This window comes from Paroedura picta, chromosome 2 (assembly GCF_049243985.1).
Source record: "Paroedura picta isolate Pp20150507F chromosome 2, Ppicta_v3.0, whole genome shotgun sequence".
Taxonomy (NCBI): domain Eukaryota; kingdom Metazoa; phylum Chordata; class Lepidosauria; order Squamata; family Gekkonidae; genus Paroedura; species Paroedura picta.
In genome coordinates, this window is record NC_135370.1 from 143,524,973 (window position 1) to 143,548,291 (window position 23,319).

Genomic DNA, 23,319 nt, shown 5'->3' on the forward strand with positions numbered 1-23,319 from the left:
GGAAGAGCCAGCCAGCCAGACACACACACACAAATGAACCCTCAGTGCAGGGTGATGGCAGCTGCCGCTGCAAGAAAATTGTTTTAATTTGCACAGCCTGTTGGGTGAAAGCCCCACCAACTTTCAAAAAATACTTGGCAGATGTGAGATAAGGTATTGGTGGGTTCCATGTAGCCCATGGGTGCCACATTGGGGGCCTCGGCTTGACTCATTACCACCATTTTGGTGATAAGGCTTTTCAGGAGCATGAAGTAAAAAAACTGGTATTGGGGAGGGTGTGACTTTCTGTATGGCAGGTGGAAAAACAAGGGCCAGTGCAAAATAAGAGACAGTGAAGCATGACTTGACAGATCAGTATTAGATTTCACTGTCATTGTCAAGTAGTTCATGAAGCAGCAGCGTATAGATTTTTCTAAATAAATGAATGCATTTAACAACCTTGTCAACTTAATAGGAGGAAGCTCATCCAGAAAAAAGTATTTTATTTTAAAGACAGTGTTGTCAAAAAGTGTCTAAAAAATAGCTGCCATCCATGTAAAGGTGTGCTCAGGATCAAGAACACTGGAAGCGTTTTTGCGTTTTACTCCCTTAATGCAATAAGCGCACTATATAAATTACTTGATTTATAAGTCTCATATATTCCAAACTCATTTGAAATGACTTGTTTAATCAACTCATTCTGCAGAGTTTTTAAGCAATTCTTTGTGCACCCTCTCTGATGAGGTCAGAAATGCAGAAATCATGAAATTTGCTTGTAGGCCTGATTTAACTGTTAGATTAAATTATAGAATCATAGAATCATAGAGTTGGAAGGGGCCACACAGGCCATATATTTAGATTTCTATGCCACCCATTTCTTTGCATCTCTGGGCAGTTTACACTGAACATTATAATTTACATGAAACAGGCCATCTAGTCCAACTCCCTGCTCAATGCCGGATCAGCCCAAAGCATCCTAAAGCATCCAAGAAAAGTGCGTATTTAATCTTTGCTTGAAGACTGCCAGTGAGGGGGAGCTCACCACCTCCTTAGGCAGCCTATTCCACTGCTGAACTACTCTGACTGTGAAATTTTTTCCCCTGATATCTAGCCTATATTGTTGTACTTGTAGTTTAAACCCATTACTGCGCGTCCTTTTCTCTGCAGCCAATGGGAACAGCATCCTGCCCTCCTCCACGTGACAACCTTTCAAATACTTAAAGAGGGCTATCATGTCCCCTCTCAACCTCCCTTTCTCCAGGCTGAACATTCCCAAGTCCCTCAACCTATCTTCATAGGGCTTGGTCCCTTGGCCCCAGATCATCCTCGTCGCTCTAACCAGATAAATCACAAGAACTTCACAAATTTATTTTGGTATCATTTGATAATCCGCAGTGGGTATGCTTTGGCTCATGCCACCCGCTGTCACTTTAAGTCATTCAAATTCCGCCTTGGCTGTCCTGGGAGGATATGTTTGATAGTGTTAGGTGGCTCTCAGAATCCAAAGTGGACAAGTTGCTGGGGCGAACACCTGCCCCCTTGATCCCTGTCTGTCTTGGTTGTTCAAAACAAGGGACCAGTGGATAGGAGGCTCCCTGGGAGATATTGTCATTCTCTCCCTGACGTGCTGAAGGAGACGATGGTCTATACCTCACTGAAAAAAACATCGCTGAACCCGCAAAACCGAACGAGCTATCACCCAGTGTTGTGTTCTTGGGCAAGGTGATTGAAAGGGTTATGGTGGAACAGCTCCTGGCATACTTGGATGAAACTTTGGGGCTCTACCCATACCAGTCTGGCTTCCATCCTGGCCATGGGGTAGAGATGGTGTTAGTTGCCTTGGTGGATGATCTCTGGTGCCAGTTGGATCGAGGTGGATTGGCCATACTCATATTACTCAACCTGTCAGCTGCATTTGACATGGTTGACCATGAGTTGTTGGCTCACTGTCTTGCCAGGGCTGGAGTCTAGGGGACAGCCCTTCAGTGGCTGTGCTCCCTTCTCCGGAACCGGACACAGAGGGTAGCTCTGGGGGAGGACTTATCGTATCCCTATCAACTCCCATGTGGGGTGCCACAGGGGGAGGAACTTTCCCTCACATTATTCAACATCTTTATATGCCCTCTGGCCCAATTGTTCCAGAGCTATGGGCCAGGTTGTCACCAATATGTAGATGACACCCAGCTCTATCTCCTCATGGATGGCCACCTGGCTGTAGGGTCTGCGACTTTTCAGTTTATAAAAGAGACCACTAAGGGGGAACATGATAGAAACTTTTAAAATTAGGCATGGGATAGAGAGAATTGGCAGAGAGCTAGAACTCGAGAGCACCCAATGAAGCTGATGGGCAGTAGATTCAGGAACGACTAAAAGAAATCACACTGAAGTTAATGGAATTGATTGCCTTGTTCCTGCAGATTGCATCCAACATTAGGAAATCAAAGTATTAACACGTGAGGCAGAAACTTCATCACAGTTTACCCACTTAGTGGTTTTATTTTGCAAAACTGTGATCACAGTTTCTCCCTTTTTTGTTTTTCCTGCTATTCATTATATCCTCAGTGACAGACCAGCTCTGATTTCTTTTCCCAAATCCATGGTCTTTTAATTTTTTCATACTATCATTGGCTTCTGCTTCATTGTTAATAATTTACAGGATTAATTAAAGTGGACATAATAAATCAAAAGACTCATAAACATGTGATCAGTCTTTCTGACAGTAATATTCTGCTAACAGAAGGAGGGGCAATTATCACTCATTCCTTCCTTCTGCCATAGGTGTCCATTTTGTCCCTCACACTAGTCCTGAAGCTTCCCTCTTCACCAGGAACAGCATATGGGGGATCTTTTCAAGCTGCAGTAGGAGGTAGCGGTGATGATGTCCGTTTCCAACAATATGCCCTTTGTGAGCAGAAAACTTTAGAAATTGTTTTCTGAAAGGTGCTCCTTCTGGAATCAAGCTCTGGTCAAATTTTAGATAATTTTATGAGGTACATTTAGATTCTGATGGTAATGCATATGGAGGATATTGAGAAGGAAAGGAGAAAATTTTGCAGTGATGGGCTGTTTCCCAAAGTTCAATATATTGGAAAGGAATTCAAGATTTTATTTTCAAGGATCAGATGTGGAATAACCATTGCATCTGGATGCACAACACTCCATAATGTGATGCTTGAAAACAAGACTGACCACCCTGATACTGGATAGAAGCAGGGTGGTGCTCCTTGTGTTGCTTGATCTGTCAGTGGCATTTGATGTTGTTGACCATGAGTTGACCACCTCATTGGGGCCGGAATACAGGAGACATTCTTGCAATGGCTGGTCTCCTTTCTCCGGAATGGAACTCAGAGGGTTGTCATGGGAGAGGAGCAATTGTGCAGTTACCAACTGTTGTGCGGAGTCCCACAAGGGGCGGTCCTCTCTCCCATGTTATTCAGCATCTCTATACACCATCAAAATGCTGATGACAGCCAGCTCTATCTTCTAATGGATAGCTGACCCCCCTCCCCCAGATACATTCACCAATTGTTTGGAAGCAGTGATGGTCTGGCTCAAGCAGAGTTGCCGCAAATTCAACTCTTCCACGATGGAGGTCTTGTGGCTGAGGAGGAAGGGTTCAGATTAGGAAACATATCTACCTAGCCCGGATGGGGTGCAGTTGAAGATCACATCTCTAGCCAGGAATCTGGGGGTGAACTTTGATGCCTCCCTTTCTATGGAGGCTCAGGTCATGAATGTAGCCAAGCTGGCATTTTTCCACATACGCCAAGCAAGACTACTGTCACCATATGTAGCCCTGGAACACCTAGCTACTGTGATTCATGTGATGGTCACCTCCAGGCTAGACTTCTGTAACTCATTCTATGCTGGCCTGCCCTTATCCGTGACCTGGAAGTTGTAGCTGGTACAAAATGCAGACACAAGGGTCCTCAATGGAACGTTAACCATATCCAGCCTGTGTTGTGGTAGCTGCATTGGTTGCCAGTGGTGTTCTGGATCAAGTTTAAAGTATTGTTTTTGACCTTCAAGGCCATTTGTGATCTGGGTCTAGTGTTCCTGAGGGACTGCCCATCTCCTTTTGCCCCTAGCAGGGCATTATGCTCTGAGATTCTAAACAGACTGGTGGTCCCCTGGCCCAAGAGAGGATGGCCTGGCCTTGACCAGGGCCAGGGCCTTTTTGGTTCTGGCTCCAACCTGGTAGAATGAGCTTCCAGAAGGGCTTGAGGGCCTACAAGACAGAGCTTTTCCACAAGGCTTTTGGTTGAGGCTGGGTGGCAGAGCAGCAGTCAGGCTCCCTCCTTGGACCACCCAACTTTGGTGTGAGGTAGCGTTTTCACCTAATGCATGGCAGGGTGGTGGTTGGTTGGAGTGGTTTATTTTATTTCTTTCTGGTTCAGTTTTAATTGTATTTTTATTGTTGTGAACTGTCCTGAATCACCTGGCTGGGAGGGGCCATGTGTAAGTCCAATAATAAATAAATAAAATAAATAAATACTAGTTTTAAAACAATCATTCAGTCACCAAACATAAAATAAAAAACATTAAAAATATGGAGTATTAGTTCTTGAAAATTGTTTACAAGTTAGATCTCCTAATTATACATAGGGAGCCCCAGTAATATGTCACATCTGCAGATCTTGTTACTACAACCCAAGGCCCTTGTAGAAAGAGCTCGGCTCCTTTGGTATGTGTGAACCTATTTTACTGTTTACCAAGCCATCCACATTATGTAGAACTAGATATTAAGCCCGCTGTGGGCAAAATACAGCGGGCCCTAGCATGATGGTGGAGGGATGGGGCAAAGGAAGGAGGAAAAGGAGAGAGACAGAAAGACAGAAAGAAAAGGAGGAAGATAGAGACAGAAGAAGAGGGAGAGAAACAGGTAGCAGAAAGAGGCAGATGGAAGATAGGGAGGAAGGGAGAAAGGGAAAAACAAAGGGAATGCTGGGAGGAAGGGAAGGAAAGGGCAAAGAGAATGCTGGGAGGAAGGAAAGGGCAAAGGGAATGCTGGGAAGAAGGGAGGAACAGAGGAAGGTAGGTGGCCTTGGGACCTTCTGCTGGGCCCAGGGGCAGGCTTGGCTGCTCCAGGGCCCGGCAGAAGGCTCAGGAAGGCGGCGGCAGGCTTTGAGGCCTACTGCCGGGCCGAGGAGCAGTCCCGGCTGCCCCAGGGCCCAGCAGAAGGCTCGGGATGGGAGCGGCAGGCTTTGAGGCCTACTGCCGGGCCGAGGAGCAGTCTCGGCTGCTCCAGGGCCTGGCAGAAGGCTCGGGACGGGGGCGGTGGGCTCCGCGGCCTACTGCCAGGCCTAGGAGCAGGCTCGGCTGCTCCAGGGCCTTGCAGAAGGCTCGGGACGGGGGCGGTGGGCTCCGCGGCCTACTGCCAGGCCTAGGAGCAGCCGAGCCTGCTCCAGGGCCTGGCAGAAGGCTCAGGACTTCGGGAGTGGGCTTTGTGGCTTTCTGGCGGGCCCAAGGGCAGGCGAGCCTGCCCCAGGGCCCGGCAGAAGGCTCCCTGGGCGAGGGGAAGCCGGCCGGAGGACTTACCGCTGGGGAAGGCTTCTTCCTCTGAGCGGCAACTCCCTGGCCAGCCCAGGCGAGGCTGGGCCAACCAGCCAATGGGGAGCCGCGCTTTGTGCGGCTCCCCATTGGCTGCTTGGCCCTCGAGTGACACTCGGAGGGCCCAATCAGGAGCCGCTTCGCGGCTCCTGATTGGGCCCTCCGAGTTTTTATCCCGGACAGGGCCCGCCCTAACTCCTCCCCACTTGCCCTTACTCCTTTATTCCTCCCGCTCCTCTGGAGCGGGGGGAGGGTTAAAGATGATAAATTGGGCGGGGGGGGGGGGAAAGATGCCCTTGAGGAATAATTGTATAGGGTTTGAAATACATGAGTGGAATTGTCCTGGTTGAATGGTTATTTTTTTGTTTAGCTCTGTTGTTTTCTAGAGGTTTCCTTTTTAAAAATTCTAGTCAGTGCCATAGGAAAATATGTGTATTGTATATATTCATATATAAATAGCATGTGAAGATTTTAAAGTTTACACATTGGGAAGTCATTGATGCCTCGGTCTCATGGGTTTTAATAAATTGCACAATCCCACAAGCTGAGGCTTTTTTCCTCCTGTAACTCAAGCATTTGGGGCTCTGATTGGCCCTGATTTCTGCCATGGGGCCCAACCACAGATTGTTCGTTCATGGAAGGGGGAAGAAGAGGAAGAATAGAACACACCATTTTGCACGCATGTACTGCTTTGGCATGCACAACTTTTGTATGCACTGAATTTGGATCTGATTTGTATGTACTAAAACAGTATGTGCATGCAAAATATAGGCATTGCCCTCTCGAGATAATTCTGGAAGCTTTGGTAGTTACATTGTGCTTACAATGTGTAGCACTGCTGACAGGCTGTCTGTATGTTTGACTGCAATTTTTTTGCAAGGCATGCCCCATCTGACATAAAGTAATGAGAATGGCAAAGAGCTATGTAAGGCAGACAGAATGGCATGTCACTCTGCATTTAATAATTCTCATTATTTTGGACCTGAAATTATACAAGACATACTTAGGGGTTACAATGCCAAAGTATAATTAGCTGCTAATGAGGACTGTGGTGTTATAGTCAAAGTAATGTGAAGCTGCTAATTTGCCATTTTGTACTAAAAGCTATTTTTTCTTGGTGTGCCATTTCCAAATCATTTTGTTTCTAAACAAAGTGTGAACAGCAGCTTAGAGAAGAAATGCACTCAACAGGTCTGTCCTCCTGAGGAACAACTGTGAACTCCGATACTTAAAATCCTTCTTCAAAATAAAGACTCCCAATAGAGTACACATCCCACTAAGATCACTTTTTATTACAGCTGATCCCATTCTATTTGTTCTTTTTGTTGCTCCCTGAGTAGTGAAAGTAAACAGTCTTCCAAGTGTGTGTATTTTATGGTGATGGGTTTTCCCACTATTGTGCTTTATGTCCACCTAAGGGTAGAGGAGACTGTTATGTTCCTTGGTCTGTTCAGTCCTAATGCTGCAAATTATGCTTTCCAGCCCTCCAGCAGCAGAGAATCTCTGCAGTTCGCTTAGTGATTGGCAAAGATTTATTATCTGCACCACGTTTAAAAAGGAGCTGTATAAAATAGTAAAGGCTGATTAAAATCATAGAAATGAAAGACTAAATGATACTATAAAACTTGACAGTTAAGTGTGGGATATTTCAGTTCCAGTCCAATGACCATCTTGTACAAAGCAAATATGGGGGCCATTTCACACCCGATAAATATAGTGAAATGCTTACATTTTGAAGACACCCTAATTTTGCTGTTTTGCACGACATCACCAACCTCCCATATCCATCCAGCAAACCTCAAGCAGCATCCACCATTTTAAAGCGCTAATTGGGGAATCATATAAAGTGGAATTCCCCAGCCTAAAAAGCACAAGCTACATGAGAGCAACCAGCAAGCCACATGCTAAAGAAATGTATGGAGGCAAAGAAGCACTGTCTCTACCTCCAATGCCCCACCCTCTCACTCACCTCCCTCTCCCTTCTCCTGGGAGTATTTTTTTTAAGAGCAAACTGCCTGGAGCAACAAATAGGTGTTCAATCATGCAGGCAAAGCCAAAAAGAATTTGTCCCCAAAGTTGTCACACAAAGCATGCCCCTCTAATGTCCCCCCCCCTAAAAAAATCAGGAACAAAATTAATTTGTTTAAGTTTCCAGACTCGTGATTCCATAAAGGGTGGCATTATAAAAAGCACTATGCATCTATGATTAGATGCGTAGATGTTTCAATGGAGAAGTTTTACTTAAAGAAAATTAACAGCCATCACGGGCCCTTTAAAACACAGAGAAAGGAGATTGGCTGCCTGGCTTGATCGACAGATGGAAGAGAGTTGCGTTTAAAGTGCGTCGCTCTCTTCCGCCATTTCAAGCAGTGCTTGTGATGTGTAAGAAGCACAAGAAGGCAACAGACAAAAGTGAGATTCAGAAGGTGAGTAATGTCTGGAGGCACAATAATTACACTGGCGTAATGTGCAGAAATTCCCTGGGTTTTGAAGCATAAGAAAATATCCCCTTATAAAGACTTGACCACTTTTTAAAACATCTTAAGTAGCTGCTTTTTTAGAGCCTCTTGTGGCGCAGAGTGGTAAGGCAGCAGTCTGAAAGCTTTGCCTATGAGGCTGGGAGTTCAATCCCAGCAGGTGGCTCAAGGTTGACTCAGCCTTCCATCCTTCCGAGGTGGGTAAAATGAGTACCCAGCTTGCTGGGGGGTAAACAGTAATGACTGGGGAAGGCACTGTCAAACCACCCCATCTGCCATGAAAACGCTAGAGGGCGTCACCCCAAGGGTCAGACATGACCCAGTGCTTGCACAGGGGATACCTTTACCTTTACCTTTAAGTAGCTGCTTTAGGCCCTGATCTGGATGATGTAAGCTAGCCTGATCTATTGAAAGCTAAGTAGGATTGGTTATAGTGAGTACTTATATGGGAGCCCACTGGGGAGATCAAGGCATGGTAGGCAGAGGCAGGTAATAGCAAACCACTTCTCTTTGTTTCTTGCCTTGAAAACCCTATGGGGTCTCCATATTTTGGCTGTGGCTTGATGGCACTTTTCACCACCCATCTGCATTAGGTATTTTGCTGCTGATATATTTTCATTTGTATCAAAAAGCAATTATGAAATTTCAAAGCCAGATGATCTGCCTGTAAGTTTAGAAAGTCAGGGTGCCGACAAATTGAAGCAAGATCCAGAATAAAGATAGCAAGAAACACACAAAACAGACCATTAATTCCAATCTGAGAGATGTATCCTTTCAGACTGAAATTAAAAGAATCTTGTGGCATCTTTTGTTCTTGAGACCTTAGAGCAGAGGTTCTCAACCTTTCTTATGCTGCGACCCATTAATACAGTTCCTCATGTTGTGGTGACCTCAAACCATAAAATTATGCAAGGGTTCTTTCACAGAAATTAAACTGAAACTGACCAATGGCGTGAAGATCCATTGTTCAGGATTGTATATAAATTGTTTTTCCCCCGGGGTTTCTCAGTCCAGTTCTGCCTCTTGTCCCACCGTGCCAATCTCGCTCTTTTCTGCTGTTCCAGACAGACGAAACGCTCTATCTCGATCTACCCCACAAGGCCAACCTGCTTGTCCTGCCATGGCCCCTGTGAAAGGGTTGTTCGACCCCCAAAGGGGTCCTGACCCCCAGGTTGAGAACCACTGCCTTAGAGACTGGCTGCCCTCAACACTTGCCCTCTCTGAAAAGTGAACACTTTCCACTCGTGATACAGTTGGAAATGTCAGTCAGCTCAACTACTTTGAATTTTGGTTAAGAAAATACTTTTGGTCACAAAATTTGCTAATGTTTGAGCATCAGTAGAAAAGTACTTTGGTCTGATATCAGACATCACGTTATTCAATTTCAGGTTCAGCAACCTGAAATCAATATTTAATGAAGTACTTTTTCTAGTTTTTGTGATAACAATTCTGAAGCGGAAAGGTTTTCTGGTGGACAGATGGCTGTATAGAGCTTAAGGCTGACATTAACAGTATGTGGCAGTGAGGGAAAGGAATTAAGAGTTCATTAACAGTCACATTATCCAGTGGACCCAACACTGATCAATACTTGCACCCGCTTTATACCCAGAAATGCATAATGAGGAATTTGTTTGTTTGATACAAGTCAGTCACTACTACTGATTTGTAGCTGCTGACTTGGAATATTCAGGAGACGAAGTGTTAGCTGAGTAAGAGACTTGTTGCATGACATACCAAAGATCACCCATAGATCCTGTATTTTGCATTTCACAAAGCATAAAAGTAGGGCAAAGATAAACTAATGTGTGGCAAGGATAAACTAATTATTGAGCTGTGCTCAGTTTTTGGGAAGGGGTCAACTGATAAGAGTATTGCAGGGTAATTTGCCCAACAGCTTCTGACTTGGCATTGTCAGTCAGTGTAATTAATTTTTTTGCCCTGAAAGCTCAAATCAGCAATCCCCCCCTCCTGTGTAGGCAGAGAGTAGATTTACATTCACCCAAAGACGTTAATGGATCAAACTGGTTTCTGGAAGGCTCTGTGAGATCCAGTGCCTTCTGCCAGCCGTGTGGTTGAGGCCAGGATGGAGTCCGGGTGTTTCGATCAGAGGATTCCTCTCGATGCTTATTAGATCTGGGTCCTCGCTCCCCGTGGAAGAAGGCTTGGCCCTCCGGATGGACGGGGGGGGGGAGGAGATGGGTACTAGAGAAAGTTGAGTAAGAAGTCACCATCTATTTTGTCTATTTTTTGTAAGGGGTGTTTTATGGGCTTTTATTGTATTTTTAATACTGTTTTTATCTTGTGTTAACCACCGCAAATTCACTGGAAGAGTGTTGGTATAAAAATCAATCAATCAATAATACATTACATAATGGTTCAGAAGGGGCACTTTTTATAGAGGGAATGCAACCATGAATTATACTTGTGTATATAATAATATGTGTTATCTGTTTACTCTGTGTTTTATCATACTCATGCTTTGTTTTTATACTTAAATAATAATAATACCATTCTGTTCATTGTTTATCATGTCTTAGACTATATGGCTTGTTTCTGGGAGCAAAAGTAAGTATTAAAAAAATAACATGCTGTAATCTTGCGCTAAAATTATCACAGCACACATTTGAAGAAGTAGATCCATGTCTTTTAAAAAGCATTTCATTCATTCCGAAAGAGAAACTAATTCACTGGTGTTTTTTCCCCAGTACTAGACAAATTTCTAATTTTTGAAAAACTGGTGGTGGGGATACTCCTCAGGGGAAAATGCAAAAAATCCAGCCCCCCCCCCCCCCATTTCTGTCCCCCTGATATTCCTTCATCTCTATTCTGGGGCTTGTTTTATCTACAAGTAAATTTGTGATGAATGCTACGTTCATCAACAATCTAAATCAGCATGGTTGAACTTTAAGTAAGACCTGAGAATTAATTAGCCCTAATTAATACTTTTTGTTATTGTTTTTTTTTCTGTTGATGTTTTTCTTTTTGTAGTCGCTATGACCGTTTACGCCCTGGGAACTTCACTGCCCCGGCTCTTGTGCAGGAGCACAGATCAGGGGCAGATGGGAAGCACCGGGCCAAATGCTCCCCCGTGTGGGTGCAGAAAGAGGTGGGGCTACCTGCCACGACTAAAACTCCAGCCTGCAGCCCGGCATGAAACCTCCAGTGCATAAATGGTGTATATCATGCCAGAAATTCTTTTTATTTTCTAACCATTATGTTTTCATATCATGGATAATGTAGACTTTTACCAGGCTGTCTCAACAGGCATATATAGAACTGACATATAATGAATCAGCCAGCGGAGTTCTGTTTTGGGAAAGGCAGCCTTTTGGTGGAGTGACAGGGAAGCTAAATCCATTTAACTGCATGAGATAATGCATGAGGAGGATACCTCTAATGACTGAATTATCCTATTGAGTGGTTTCAGGGTCTGGAACAGCTGAAGCAGTTTAGCCTCAAGCACTCTTGTCTACCTCAAACACAGATTTCAGTAGTGGGTGGTTATAAATCTTTTCATACTCTTCTAAGCTCTTTGGTAGCACTGCAGTCATTTCTTTGTGCTTAAGCTTAAATTTTGACAAGAACTTGGTTGTTTTCTACCGCAAACAGATCACACACCTCGAGCTTTTATATGTACACAATTGCACCAGAATGAGTTTATAGAGTGGTGCAGAGATGGCAAAGAGATGAGCCAGAGAGAGCATCAGTGGATGAAGGACAGGACAAGGAGGAGGAGCCTGGCACTCCTGGATTAGCATGAAGTATGGGTGGGTGGGTAGTGGGAGACACAGCCTGAGGATGCCGGTTCTCTTGGGAATGTATGAGAGATCTTTGTTTTCATTGTGTGCTAGGTAACTGGGATTACGGCTGCTTTTGTTTCTGGTAAAGAACAGTGCTGTGAATTAGATGTAGTCATTCAGTCCATTCTATCTTCAGTAGATCATTTTTTCAAACACCCTTGGGCTTTAGGAGTAAAAAGCTTGAAAGCTTTGTCCTATTTAGAAAGCATGGGTCTGTTTTGATTATGGATTTTAAAACACTGCGCTAAGTAGTGCTTTAAACATTTTTTTGTTCTTGGTGGTTACTCTATATGGCTTCATTAGGGGGTAAAAAGGTAAAGGTATCCCCTGTGCAAGCACCGGGTCATGTCTGACCCTTGGGGTGATGCCCTCTAGCATTTTCATGGCAGACTCAATACGGGGTGGTTTGCCAGTGCCTTTCCCAGTCGTTACCGTTTACCCCCCCAGCAAGCTGGGTACTCATTTTACCAACCTCAGAAGGATGGAAGGCTGAGTCAACCTTGAGCCGGCTGCTGGGATTGAACTCCCAGCCTCATAGGCAGAGCTTTCAGACTGCATGTCTGCTGCCTTACCACTCTGCGCCACAAGAGGCTCTTTCATTAGGGGGTACAAGGTCATAAGAGTTGTCTCCATTTGAATAGCTGACTGTATAATGCTGGCACTATCTGCAGATGCTTGCATGAAACAAGAGAAAGCTAGTCAGCGATTACTAAGGCTGCTGAGGTTCAGAAAAATTCTTCCTGGATTCAGAGACACTTGCAAGTCACTTAGGGGAGCTTGGTTGATCTGTGGATATAGAATCATGCTCCAAAGCCATGTTATTTCAGTGTTATATCTTGAGGTGAGGCACACCGAGAGCCCTGGAGAGTCTGAACAAGGAGTCAGTTTTATTTAGAGCAGCAACAATGCAAGAGCTTTGCGCTGCCTTGCCTATTGCTAGATATTAATCATTGGGGAGCAACTTGTTAGCCTGGGAGCTGTACTCATGTCAGCAATTGGCAGTTGTCAGCTTAGGGGGGCTAAGACAAATCAGTTTGTTGAAGAAAATGAGGCTGAGGATAGGCAAGAAATCTTAGCATCTCGTCTTCATTCAAACTGTACGGGGGCCAGCTCAGGGTCCAGATAATAAATCAAAGTGGTTGCGGGAAAGAGTCTTTAATAAAATAGCTCGATGCCATAAAGGTAAAGGTAAAGGTATCCCCTGTGCAAGCACCGAGTCATGTCTGACCCTTGGGGTAACGCCCTCCAGCGTTTTCATGGCAGACTCAATACGGGGTGGTTTGCCAGTGCCTTCCCCAGTCATTACCGTTTACCCCCCAGCAAGTTGGGTACTCATTTCACCGACCTCGGAAGGATGGAAGGCTGAGTCAACCTTGAGCCGGCTGCTGGGATTGAACTCCCAGCCTCATGGGCAAAGCTTTCAGATGGCTGCCTTACCACTCTGCGCCACAAGAGGCTCTGCCATGCAGACCCTTAAAAACTGGTGGAACATTATCACTGGGAGCCATTCTGCACGACTTAAATGTAGCAGACGTCTTACCTTTAGTAAACGCTACTAATTCAAGGTTCCGCATGATGTCGCACACAATCTGCAACACTCCTGCAACATTCCCACAAAAAGCGCTTCATTGTAGCGCTTTACGGGAAATCCAGAAAAGTGGATTCCCCCTGAGAAAACTGCTACACTTCTGCGCACAAGCTGCAACACATCAGTGAAAGGCATGTGCGTTCTCAATGTAGTGGTAGAAAGGAAGTCCCTCCCCCGCTCTCTCAGCCGAACTTCCGGCAAAGCGATCACCATTTTTTCCCCCTTAGATGGGGAAAGCAATAAATGAGTGAGGCTTCTCAGAGGCTTCTCCGGCTAAAGACCCTCCACAGAAGTTATTAAAAGTTAAACAAAGCTCCCTATTGCAAGTGTCTTTAAAGTTCCCAAGCACAATACAGCCCCTTGTTCGGCCACAAATCTTGCCCATGGGGGGGGGGTTTACTTGAGGAGCCTGTAAAGGATTAAGCGCCAGCTCCTACGCCTGCAGAAACGGTCTTTCTGATACACTGAAGGAACGAATATGCGTTGCTACAGGTGTTTTCGGGTTTTTAAAAAAGAGTTCTTAAAGGGAAACACGAACACAACAGTTAATTGGCTGCTAAGGGGCAGGAGGAAGCATGGAAAATATTGCCTCCCCTACTGCAATTTCAGCAAGACCGGACACTTATGCTTTACGAGATCAGAGCTAGTGGGAGAGCCTTTTTTCGCTAGGAACGGCTGTGTGCGTTACCGCGATCTGCCGCTTTTGCCTGCAGCGCTTTTCAACAGCGCACAGATCTAGCCACATTGCCCTTTGTGCGGAATGGCCCTGGGTTATGAATTGCAGCCCCATTTCATGTAAATGCCAGCCTGGTTATGTTTACAAATATTCAGGTGATATCTGTAGGATTGGAAACTCATTAGGTTCAATTACCAGTTTTTAGTGCAGCAATAATAAGTTGCTACCCACTGCATGCATATTGTATGGATACATTCCAGTATATGTCAGGTTATTTTTGCAGCAGGATGCCTATAGTTTGTACAACAGAAAATCTAATTCATTTTCCACATTGCTAAAATGTGGTTCCCCTCGTGAAGGACACTAATTAGGCTACTAAGTCAGTGAAGTGGAGTGATTTGAGTCCAGGCTAGGATCTGAGAGAACCAAGTTTGAACGCCCTCTCTGCCATCGAAGCTTGCTGGATGACCTTGGGTCAGTCACATGCTCTAAGCCTAACCTACCTGACAGGGTTGTTGTCAGGATAAAATTGAGGAGAAGAGAACAGCGTGAGCCCCTTTGGATCTCAGAGGAAGGCAGGGTATGCAGTTCCTGTGATGTTAATAGTAACAAAGAGCACATTTGCATAGCTATCCCTGTGCAAGACTTTTAGTGTTGTGATTGCTAATGTTGTTGTTTAGTATTGCTTTAAAACCTGAGCATTCAGCTGGTTGAACTGCTGAGGCATGGGCTTGCTCAGCTAGCTTTTAAAGCAGCAAAAAAGCAAGCTATTGTCTCCCCATTGAAACCCTTCTTGCCCCCATTTTATGTAGTCCTTTGAAGGCGGAGGTTTCCCTTTTTCGATGGTCCAAGGGTGGCCAAACTGTGGCTCTCCAGTTATCCATGGACTACAATTCCCATGAGCCCCTGCCAGCATGTTTAATTTGGCCACCCTTGCAATAGGCCATGCCTTACACCTGTACTAGGATTGCTATACTTCGTGTGGAACCTGGAGATCTCCCACCACTCCAGATGACCAAGATCAGTTCCCTGGTGAACATGGCTGCTTTGGAAGGTGGACTCTATGGCATTACACTCTGCTGAGGTCCCTTCCCTCCCCAAACCCAGTCTCCCCTCCCCAGACTCCACTCCCAAAATCTCCAGGTATTTCCCAACCCAGAGCTGCACTAACCTGCACTGAGCTCTTCTTTTAGAAGTACCAAGCAGCAGTATGTCTATCCCAGCAGTATGTCTATCCCCAACCATGATAGTTGGGCTACATATTGCATTATCCTCTTTAAATGGGGATGCAAAGACTTATGTACAATGAACAAAGGCACTCAAACATGTACCCTAACCATGTTTTCACCAGTAGAAAATGGGATGATTTTAATCAATTTCTCCCCTCCTCCCTACAGACCTCTCTTCATCCCCATTCTGTTCCTGAGGGTACATCAGATCTCAGGGACATGATTGAGGGAGGCACTAGAGAATGAGAGGGAGAGCAAAACTGGTAAATTCACTTCTGTGAACACCCTTCCACTAATGATAGATATGATCTAAGCCAGTGCTCCCCAACCACCAGGCCTCGGTACCGGGCCGTGGCAGGGGGGAGGGAGGCGCAGGCACGCCAGCAGGCACACCTCCCTACTTTTTTCAAAGCCTGCTTCTGCAGGGTCGGCAAAAAAGCCAGCTCCCTAGAGCTGCACTGCAGAGGCAAGTGTGTGTGTGTGTGTTTGTGTGTGTGTGTGTGTATGTATGTATGTATGTACAGAATGCAGAATCCCTGGCTGCTCCATACTAGGAATGACATTTAGAACTTGTAATGCATCGCAACTGAATAAACATCAAACTAGCTATGAGAAGAATGTCTTTGCCCTTCCTGTAAGGAAGGGTCATTGTACACTGCAGTAAAGTTCCAAAAGGAAGGCAGTTAGGGTTTTTACCAGCCTGAAGATGAATGAATGCTGTTATCTTCACTAGACAGATATAAATGCTTAGCAAATGAAGCTGAAATATCTGAAGCAAAGAGTAGTTTAAATTTTGAGGTTAACTTGCAATCATTCCTAGTTAGTGAACCGACAAAACCCCTTTCAATTTTCTATGTGGAAGAAATGAATGAATGCACGTGGAAGGGAAGTGGCATTGTGGTGACATATGCCTGAGGCTGCCAGCTCTGGGTTGCGAAATACCTGGACATTTTGAGGGTGGAGCCTGAGGAGGGTAGGCTTTGGTGGGGAGAGTGATCTTAGCAGGGTATAATCCTATTGAGGCCACCCACTAAAGCAGCCATTTTCTCCAGGGGAACTGATCTTGGTCATCTGGAGATGTCCAGGTGGCAACCATACAAGTTCCACTTCCCAAACTATGTATGACCATTGAAATGCATGTAGAGTTGCATGGGCATATGGCTCTTGACACATGATCAGCAACCCAGTTAAGAAGACTTATTTTTGGTTTCTTATAGTTTGGAGAATTGTACATCCAACATAGATACTTTGGGGGTGGAAGTTGTCAGTGGAATTCTACCACACATATTCATATGTACCACACATGTTCTGCCCTCAAAGACAATCTGAAAAGGGTTTCCATGGGTTCAATCAATTTTGTATGGAGATGGGAGAGGGGATGTGGCTCATTTGTAGAGCTTCTGCTTGGCACGCAGAAGGTCCTAGGTTCAATTCTTGGCATTTCCACTATAAATTGGGTTGTAGGTGACATGAAAGCCTGAGGCTCTTGCGTGCTCCTGCCAGTCTGAGTAGACAATTCTGACTGTGATGGTCTCATTCAGCATAAGGCAGCTTCCTGTGTATTCATGTGGGCATACGGATTGTGGGTTGCTGACCATGGTAATCCTTTAAAATGGTTATCCTCCATTGTATGAGCATAGCTCTTTTAACTGACATACAATGCTGTTCTAAGCAGATTTGCCCTCTTCTCTCCATTGAAGTCAGTGGATTAGATGGGTGTATCTCTGGTTAGGATGGTACTGATAGAATCATTTGCTTAGTGATACTGGAACTTCCAGAATAGTATGCATTACCTTTCGCCAATATTTATGTATAGATGTAATCCCCTGCCCCTGGATTGTACATTATTCTCACCCTGGTTCATGCGCAGCTATGAAAATTGATTTTACTAGAGGTCATGCAACTATAGCTCCCCTGTTTTGCCCAGAAAGAAAGTCACTGTACTATGAGTCTGTGCAATGTCTGGAAACCCAAGTACATATGCTATCTTCAGAGTCTCAAAGGTTGATCAGATCTCTGTGAGACCTATGAGTGCAGCTGCAAAGCCCCATGTTCAGATCCAGCCTGGTGTAGTAAGCTTCTGTACTATAATAATGGGGTGTGGGTATGTGTGGCTTTGCTGTTTAAAGCTCCAGGTTCCTAGTTCTTAGGACTAAAATATGTAGGCAATGACTTCGAAATCTCAGAAGATGGCAGCTGGAAAGCAAGCCTAGAGGATGTTTAATTTGTATGCTTTATGCATGTTTTGGCTACCATTGAAGCTGAAGTTAAGTCATTTTTATTCTGACTTTTATAGTATTTTAATAGGCAAAATATGCACAGCTTACTCATAAAGGATTAGTGAGGCAAAAACCTGCATGCACCTATCAGCTAACAATTAAAGTACTAAAAAATTGTAAGGATTCCAGCCAGCCAATTAGGTATGCAATTTAAAAAACCAGGGTACATTTAATTCGTATACTTTTGTTTAAAATATCTACATTTTTCTTTTGTGTGTACTGCAGATTTGGGAAGAGCTATGGTCTAGAACTCCCAATGTTAGCCATGGAAGTAGCACTTTCCCCCATCAGGTCTCAGGAACTGGATTCTGTAGCTACAGATGCGTCCCCTATGGTCATCAACATGACTCCCACCGCTGAGCAGGATGGCGGAGAAGATGCGATGAAAGATCTTGACTCTGGACAGCAGTATGAGAAGCCTCCCCCTCTCCATACGGGAGCTGACTGGAAGATCGTTCTTCACTTGCCTGAAATTGAGACGTGGCTCCGGATGACATCTGAAAGGGTCCGAGATCTGACGTACTCGGTGCAGCAGGACTCTGACAGCAAGCACGTGGATGTGCATTTGGTGCAGCTCAAAGTAAGCTTAAATATTCGTTCTTTATATATTTATTGGTTTTCCTTTCTTCCCATCCCTGTGAGCTGGCTCGGGGTCGATCACCACTCGCATTGCATGTGCATCATTATAGAGTCATAGATGAAACATTTAAAACATTATTAAACCGTATGGGGCTCCACTGTTCTTGCTCATTAGTTAATTGATCTGCCACCTAGTCCACTTTAAGGATAATATGTAGTATTATATTATTCAGATTCTAATTTTGTGGAGGGAATAACCTGAAGATGAATGGTGGGAGGCCAGTAGGTTTTATTGGCTATATTAGCTTGTACCGGTCTCAACCACAACATTTTACATGGCCTGTGGAATTTAGGTAGTTTGCTGTGTTAATTCTTTATGTAATGCTAATTGTAATGACAAAGGAAGGAGGAATACAACAGATTATTTTGGTATACTTATGCCTATTCTGGTGAAGATTTTTTCCATAGAGACAAATATAGATTTGGGTCCTGGCCATTTCGTATAGTGGAGACTTCATCTCTGCAGTGTGACTTGTTCTATAGGAACAGATTAGAATTGTCAGCCTCTGGCTGGAAATCGGCAGGAGATTGCAGGGGGGGGGGGGCGGGGGGGTCAGAGATTTACATTTAAGCTTCATGTTGATGCCATGATGTCACATCTGACATGACCGGCAAGTGATGCCATCCCGTCAGGATAACACTCTCGCATTCCCCAGAACTCTATGTTTAAACCATACAGTTAGGCCAAGTTGCACAGAAAGTGACATCATAGCTTCACCACAAAGCCAGTCCCTCCCCCGCCCCATCGTCCCATCAGGAAGCAGTAGAACTAACATGGATGCCAACTGGAGGTCTTTCCTCAACCAAGCCTGTAGACCTGGCAGCCCTACAAGCAAGGGAGAAAGAGCAATCACCTTCTCATCATGCAAAATATAGACAACCATTTACTAAGTGCTAAGTGGCCGTGCTGTTAATATTTTTTTCAATATATGGATGGAAATTGCAAGCAACACACAGTTCCCCACATGACAGTATTGCTACAATAATGTGGCATCAGCCAGTCATAGACCATACCATAAAAAATATAGTATCAAATTCAACTGGAGTTCCAAATGTGAGGGGAATAAGAAATTACAAGTTACAATAACAAACAGATAAAATGATCACCATTACAGTAATAAAATCATAATCAAGATTGTACTGTACAAATGGCAACAATAAATTTATCAATATTCCTGCTTCAGCTATGACAAAGTGGACCTTACCCTGGGGAAATTATGTGTTTGGCCAGGAATCATAGTAATCATAAATGTAAAAAAATAATTAGAATTCCAAAATTCCGCTTCAGACAAAAGGTTAGCAGGACATATTTATTTGTTTGTTTGTTTGTGGGATTTATATACCGCCGCTCCCAGTAACTGGCTTGTGGTGGTTCACAACCATATCATAAAAACAATATCCAATAAAAAAATGATACAACCCTATTAATAAAAAAATTAACAATCCCCCCAACTACAAATCAGATGGCGGTACATAATAAAACTCCTCTCTGCATAACAAGCCGTTGGAAGCGGTTAAGATGACAATATAGTTGTTAATAAATAAAAGTAATAAAAATATAAATGTATTTATTTATACTGCCCTCCCATATGGCTCCTGTATTTTATACACAAGGCAGTAGGGAAAGATGTATAGAGTTTGCATCAACATGTATGGAAGTGTTGTCAGTTCCTCGGGAGTGATTGGGGTTGAAGAAATCAGTACCCCTTGAGATAAACCACACTAACCCATAGTATGAAAGAAGGAGAGGGACAGTATTGCTGATTAAGACTCCATCATGATCCCAAGCACACAATCTGTGGGTTCCTCCAGGAATAAAATAGCTTTTTATTTATGTAAAATATTTTTATCCCTGTTTTTCTTCCAAGCATGAAACCCTGCTACTTGGGCAGCTCAGTTTGCAAGGGAACAACACATTTTTTTTTAAAGGAAAGGTTTACCTTAGTGTGGGGCAGTGTGTAGATGAGCTATCATAACATGTAACAAACAGTAAAAACAATGGATAAAAATAAAAGTTAAAACAGAGATATATGAAAGCCATCTTTAAACCGCTCAGGGAGCGGTATAAACAATTGGTTAAGGGCTAAGCAGATGGAGAGCGGGCAGGGCTGGTCCAGGTGAGGGTCCAGTCAGAAGGCACGAAGCACAGAGTGTTTCCTAGCCAGTTCAGAAGTAATTCTGTTTTATGACCTCACTTGAAAGCCAGGAGGGTGTAAGCTCCCCATATCTCTTCTGGGAGGTTATTCCACATATATAGGACAGCCACTAAAAAAGCCTGGGTCCAGATCATTGCAAAATGTCCCTTAAATAACGGTGATGCAATAGACCTTGTTGGAAAGAGTGAGCTGTCTCATGGAAAGATGATGAGTCGGCTCCACTAAAGACTTTTAAAGGCAAATGCCAGCATATTGAAATGGACTCAGAAATTTATCAATATTCCTGCTTCTGATGGGATTAACATGGTTCCAGCACTTAGCCCTGAAAACGCACTTTGTACCAGTGACAGTTTCCAGATAATCTTCAAGGGCAGCACTGTGTTGAATGTGTTGAAACCATCTAGTCTCAAGGGTACTACAGTATGAAACACAAACGAGCTGGCATCTGAGTTGGGCTTCTGGCAGAGAGGCGCTTGGGAGCCCAAATGAAGGGCACCCTTTTCCTAGCCAGGTACGTGGTAAAAAGTCACATTGGCCTTTTTGATTGCGATGACAAAAATATTTGATTGATCTTGGATGGAAAAGTTCAATGGGATCAAAGAGAAGTCTCTGGGAAACTTTGGCCTGGTTTGAAATTCTAATATCTAGGTGGATAGAGCAATAAAGCTCTTGGCAGGCTGGCATAATATTGGAGTCAGGAAGGGCTTCCTGAGGTGAGAAAGCAACTTCTGAAGATTGGCCGGTTCCCATGTGAGCAATTCAATGGTTGGCATGGGGGAATGCCAGTGGGCGGTGGCGGGAAAGCAAGTGGAGCAGGGGCTCAGGCGGCAGCGGCGTCCCTCAGCAAAAGACTACCCCTCCCGGGCCTCAGTAAACTTGTCAAGCGTTGACCGGTCCCCTGTGATAAAAAGGTAGGGGACAACTGCTGCAGTGTACTAAAACCACTATACCACACTGACTCTCAGTGCTTTTGTGCCTAGCATTTTCCTATGCAGTGCTCAGAAGCAAAACACTCATAGAATCCTAGAATAACAGAGTTGGAAGGGACCACCTGGGTCATCTAAGACAGTCATTACATTTCTGTCCAATGTAACATTTCTGTTCTGTTTTATATATCCTGAATATCCCACCATGAATTTTAGACAAATAAAAGACAAACATTCCTGCAGGGAGCTTTGACAATAATTTCACCAATTATTTTTTAAAAGAACAAAAAAACCCCTATGAATTGAATTTCTAGAGCTTTTTCTTTAGTGCTCCCTTGCGTGCCATGTTGCATTCTAATAATTCTGCTGTATATTACCAGTGATGTATAATTATCATCTTTAAAAGGAACAATTGCTGCTATCATGGTTTCTAATGAGTGATTTTGATTGTCCATAATTGTAAAGTGCCATCCTAATAGAATTACATTCTTGTAAGTTCATTGCAGTCAGTAAGTTTAGAAGGGTGTAACTCTGATTTTGACAGCATTGTTAGATCATGCAAAGCATTGGGAAAACTCTGCAAATATAGAAGTTGCTGATGACTAGAACTAGTGTGTTCTTTTAAAATTATTCCAGTATCTTTTCCTCTTCTAATTTTCTCTGAATGTGAAGAGATCACCAAAGATACATTCTAATAGCAACATTAATACAGAACCACGCCAAAGCTCTTATGCAAACTACCCACAAGTAATTTTCTATTGACTAGAAGTAACTATGTAATATTGATGAGTTTAAATTAAAAATAGGTTGAAACTATGAATAGGGATGGACAGTAACCAAATCACGAAGCTAAATTTTCCCTGTTTGTGATTCAAGAATCAAAGTTCATGACAGGTCATGAACTTTTAAAGCAATTTGTGGCAGTTGGTGGATAGGGAAGAAAGCAGGGGTTTAAGGGACAACTCCTGCTTTCTGTTCCCCAGGAAAGCTGCAAAAGCAGCTGAATGGCAGAGAGCAAGGACTCCCCACCACTCAGCTGTATTTCAAGCTTCCTTTAAAGCAGTGGTCCCCAACCCCCGGTCCGGGAACCGGGACCGGTCCATGGATCTGTCGGTACTGGGCCGCGGCTCCTCCTCGTCCTCCTTCCTGGCTGCTGCCTTGGGGGCTGCCCTGCCACTCTGCTACCGGCTCACCTTGGTGCTCTCCAGTGGCCATCATGGCTGGGGTTCCCCCTTGGTGTGGCACTGTGCAGCTGCTGCTGGCAGCGCCCCCCAGCGGGTGGCAGGGAAGTCAGGGGCACTGGTGGGAAAGCAAGCGGAGCAGGGGCTCAGGCGGCAGTGTTGATGTCCCTTGGCAAAAGACTACCCCCCCCCCGCGCCTCAGTAAAATTGTCAAGCGTTGACCGGTCCCTGGTGATAAAAAGCTTGGGGCCCACTGCTTTAAAGGGTCTGCAAAGAATTTTAAAGGGTCTACAAAGAAAGACTGAAACAGATGAGTGGCCTGTCCCCTGCTGCTCAACTATTTTCGGGCTTTCTGCAAACCCCAGTCATTTTTTTTAAGAACCACAGTAGACCAAGGAGCCACAGTAAAACAGTACAATCCTATGAAAAAAAATACTCTAGTCTATATCCATTGATCACTAGAGGGACAGCCCAATCTTGAAGATTGCTTTAAGCTCAATTAATAATGGCAGCAAGTGATCTGACTCCTGTCGCCTTCTTGCAGGGAAAAAAAATTACATGAATAGTGGTGTCCATAGCAAAACTTGCTAATCATGATAATGATAATGTTTCTTTTGGTGGCACACACAAGTACAGCCATTGTTTCCTGATGCACTTCATTTCCTACGGAAAGTAAGAAGACAAACTGGAAAGACCCTGTGTCTTGCTGTGTCACGCTGAAATACATGAGATGGTCGGCTGGTCAGGCATGGTGTCTGGCTGCAGCATAGGGCTTGAATCCCACAAGAAGACAACCTGGTCAAGAAGGGGCGGTATATACACTGAAACATAAGTTAACA

At 44.3% G+C, this 23,319-nt stretch overlaps 1 protein-coding gene across 3 annotated transcripts in view; it reads left to right on the forward strand.

Annotated features, from left to right (window-relative positions):
* AKAP6 (A-kinase anchoring protein 6) overlaps positions 1-23,319 on the forward strand; it is a 320,657-nt gene that overhangs the window by 27,817 nt on the left and 269,521 nt on the right. For all 3 annotated transcript variants that reach the window (XM_077323052.1, XM_077323054.1, XM_077323053.1), the window contains exon 2: positions 17,804-18,158. In XM_077323052.1, the coding sequence (XP_077179167.1) occupies positions 17,835-18,158 (324 nt within the window). In that variant the 5' untranslated portion in view covers positions 17,804-17,834. The remainder of the gene's footprint in view (positions 1-17,803; positions 18,159-23,319) is intronic.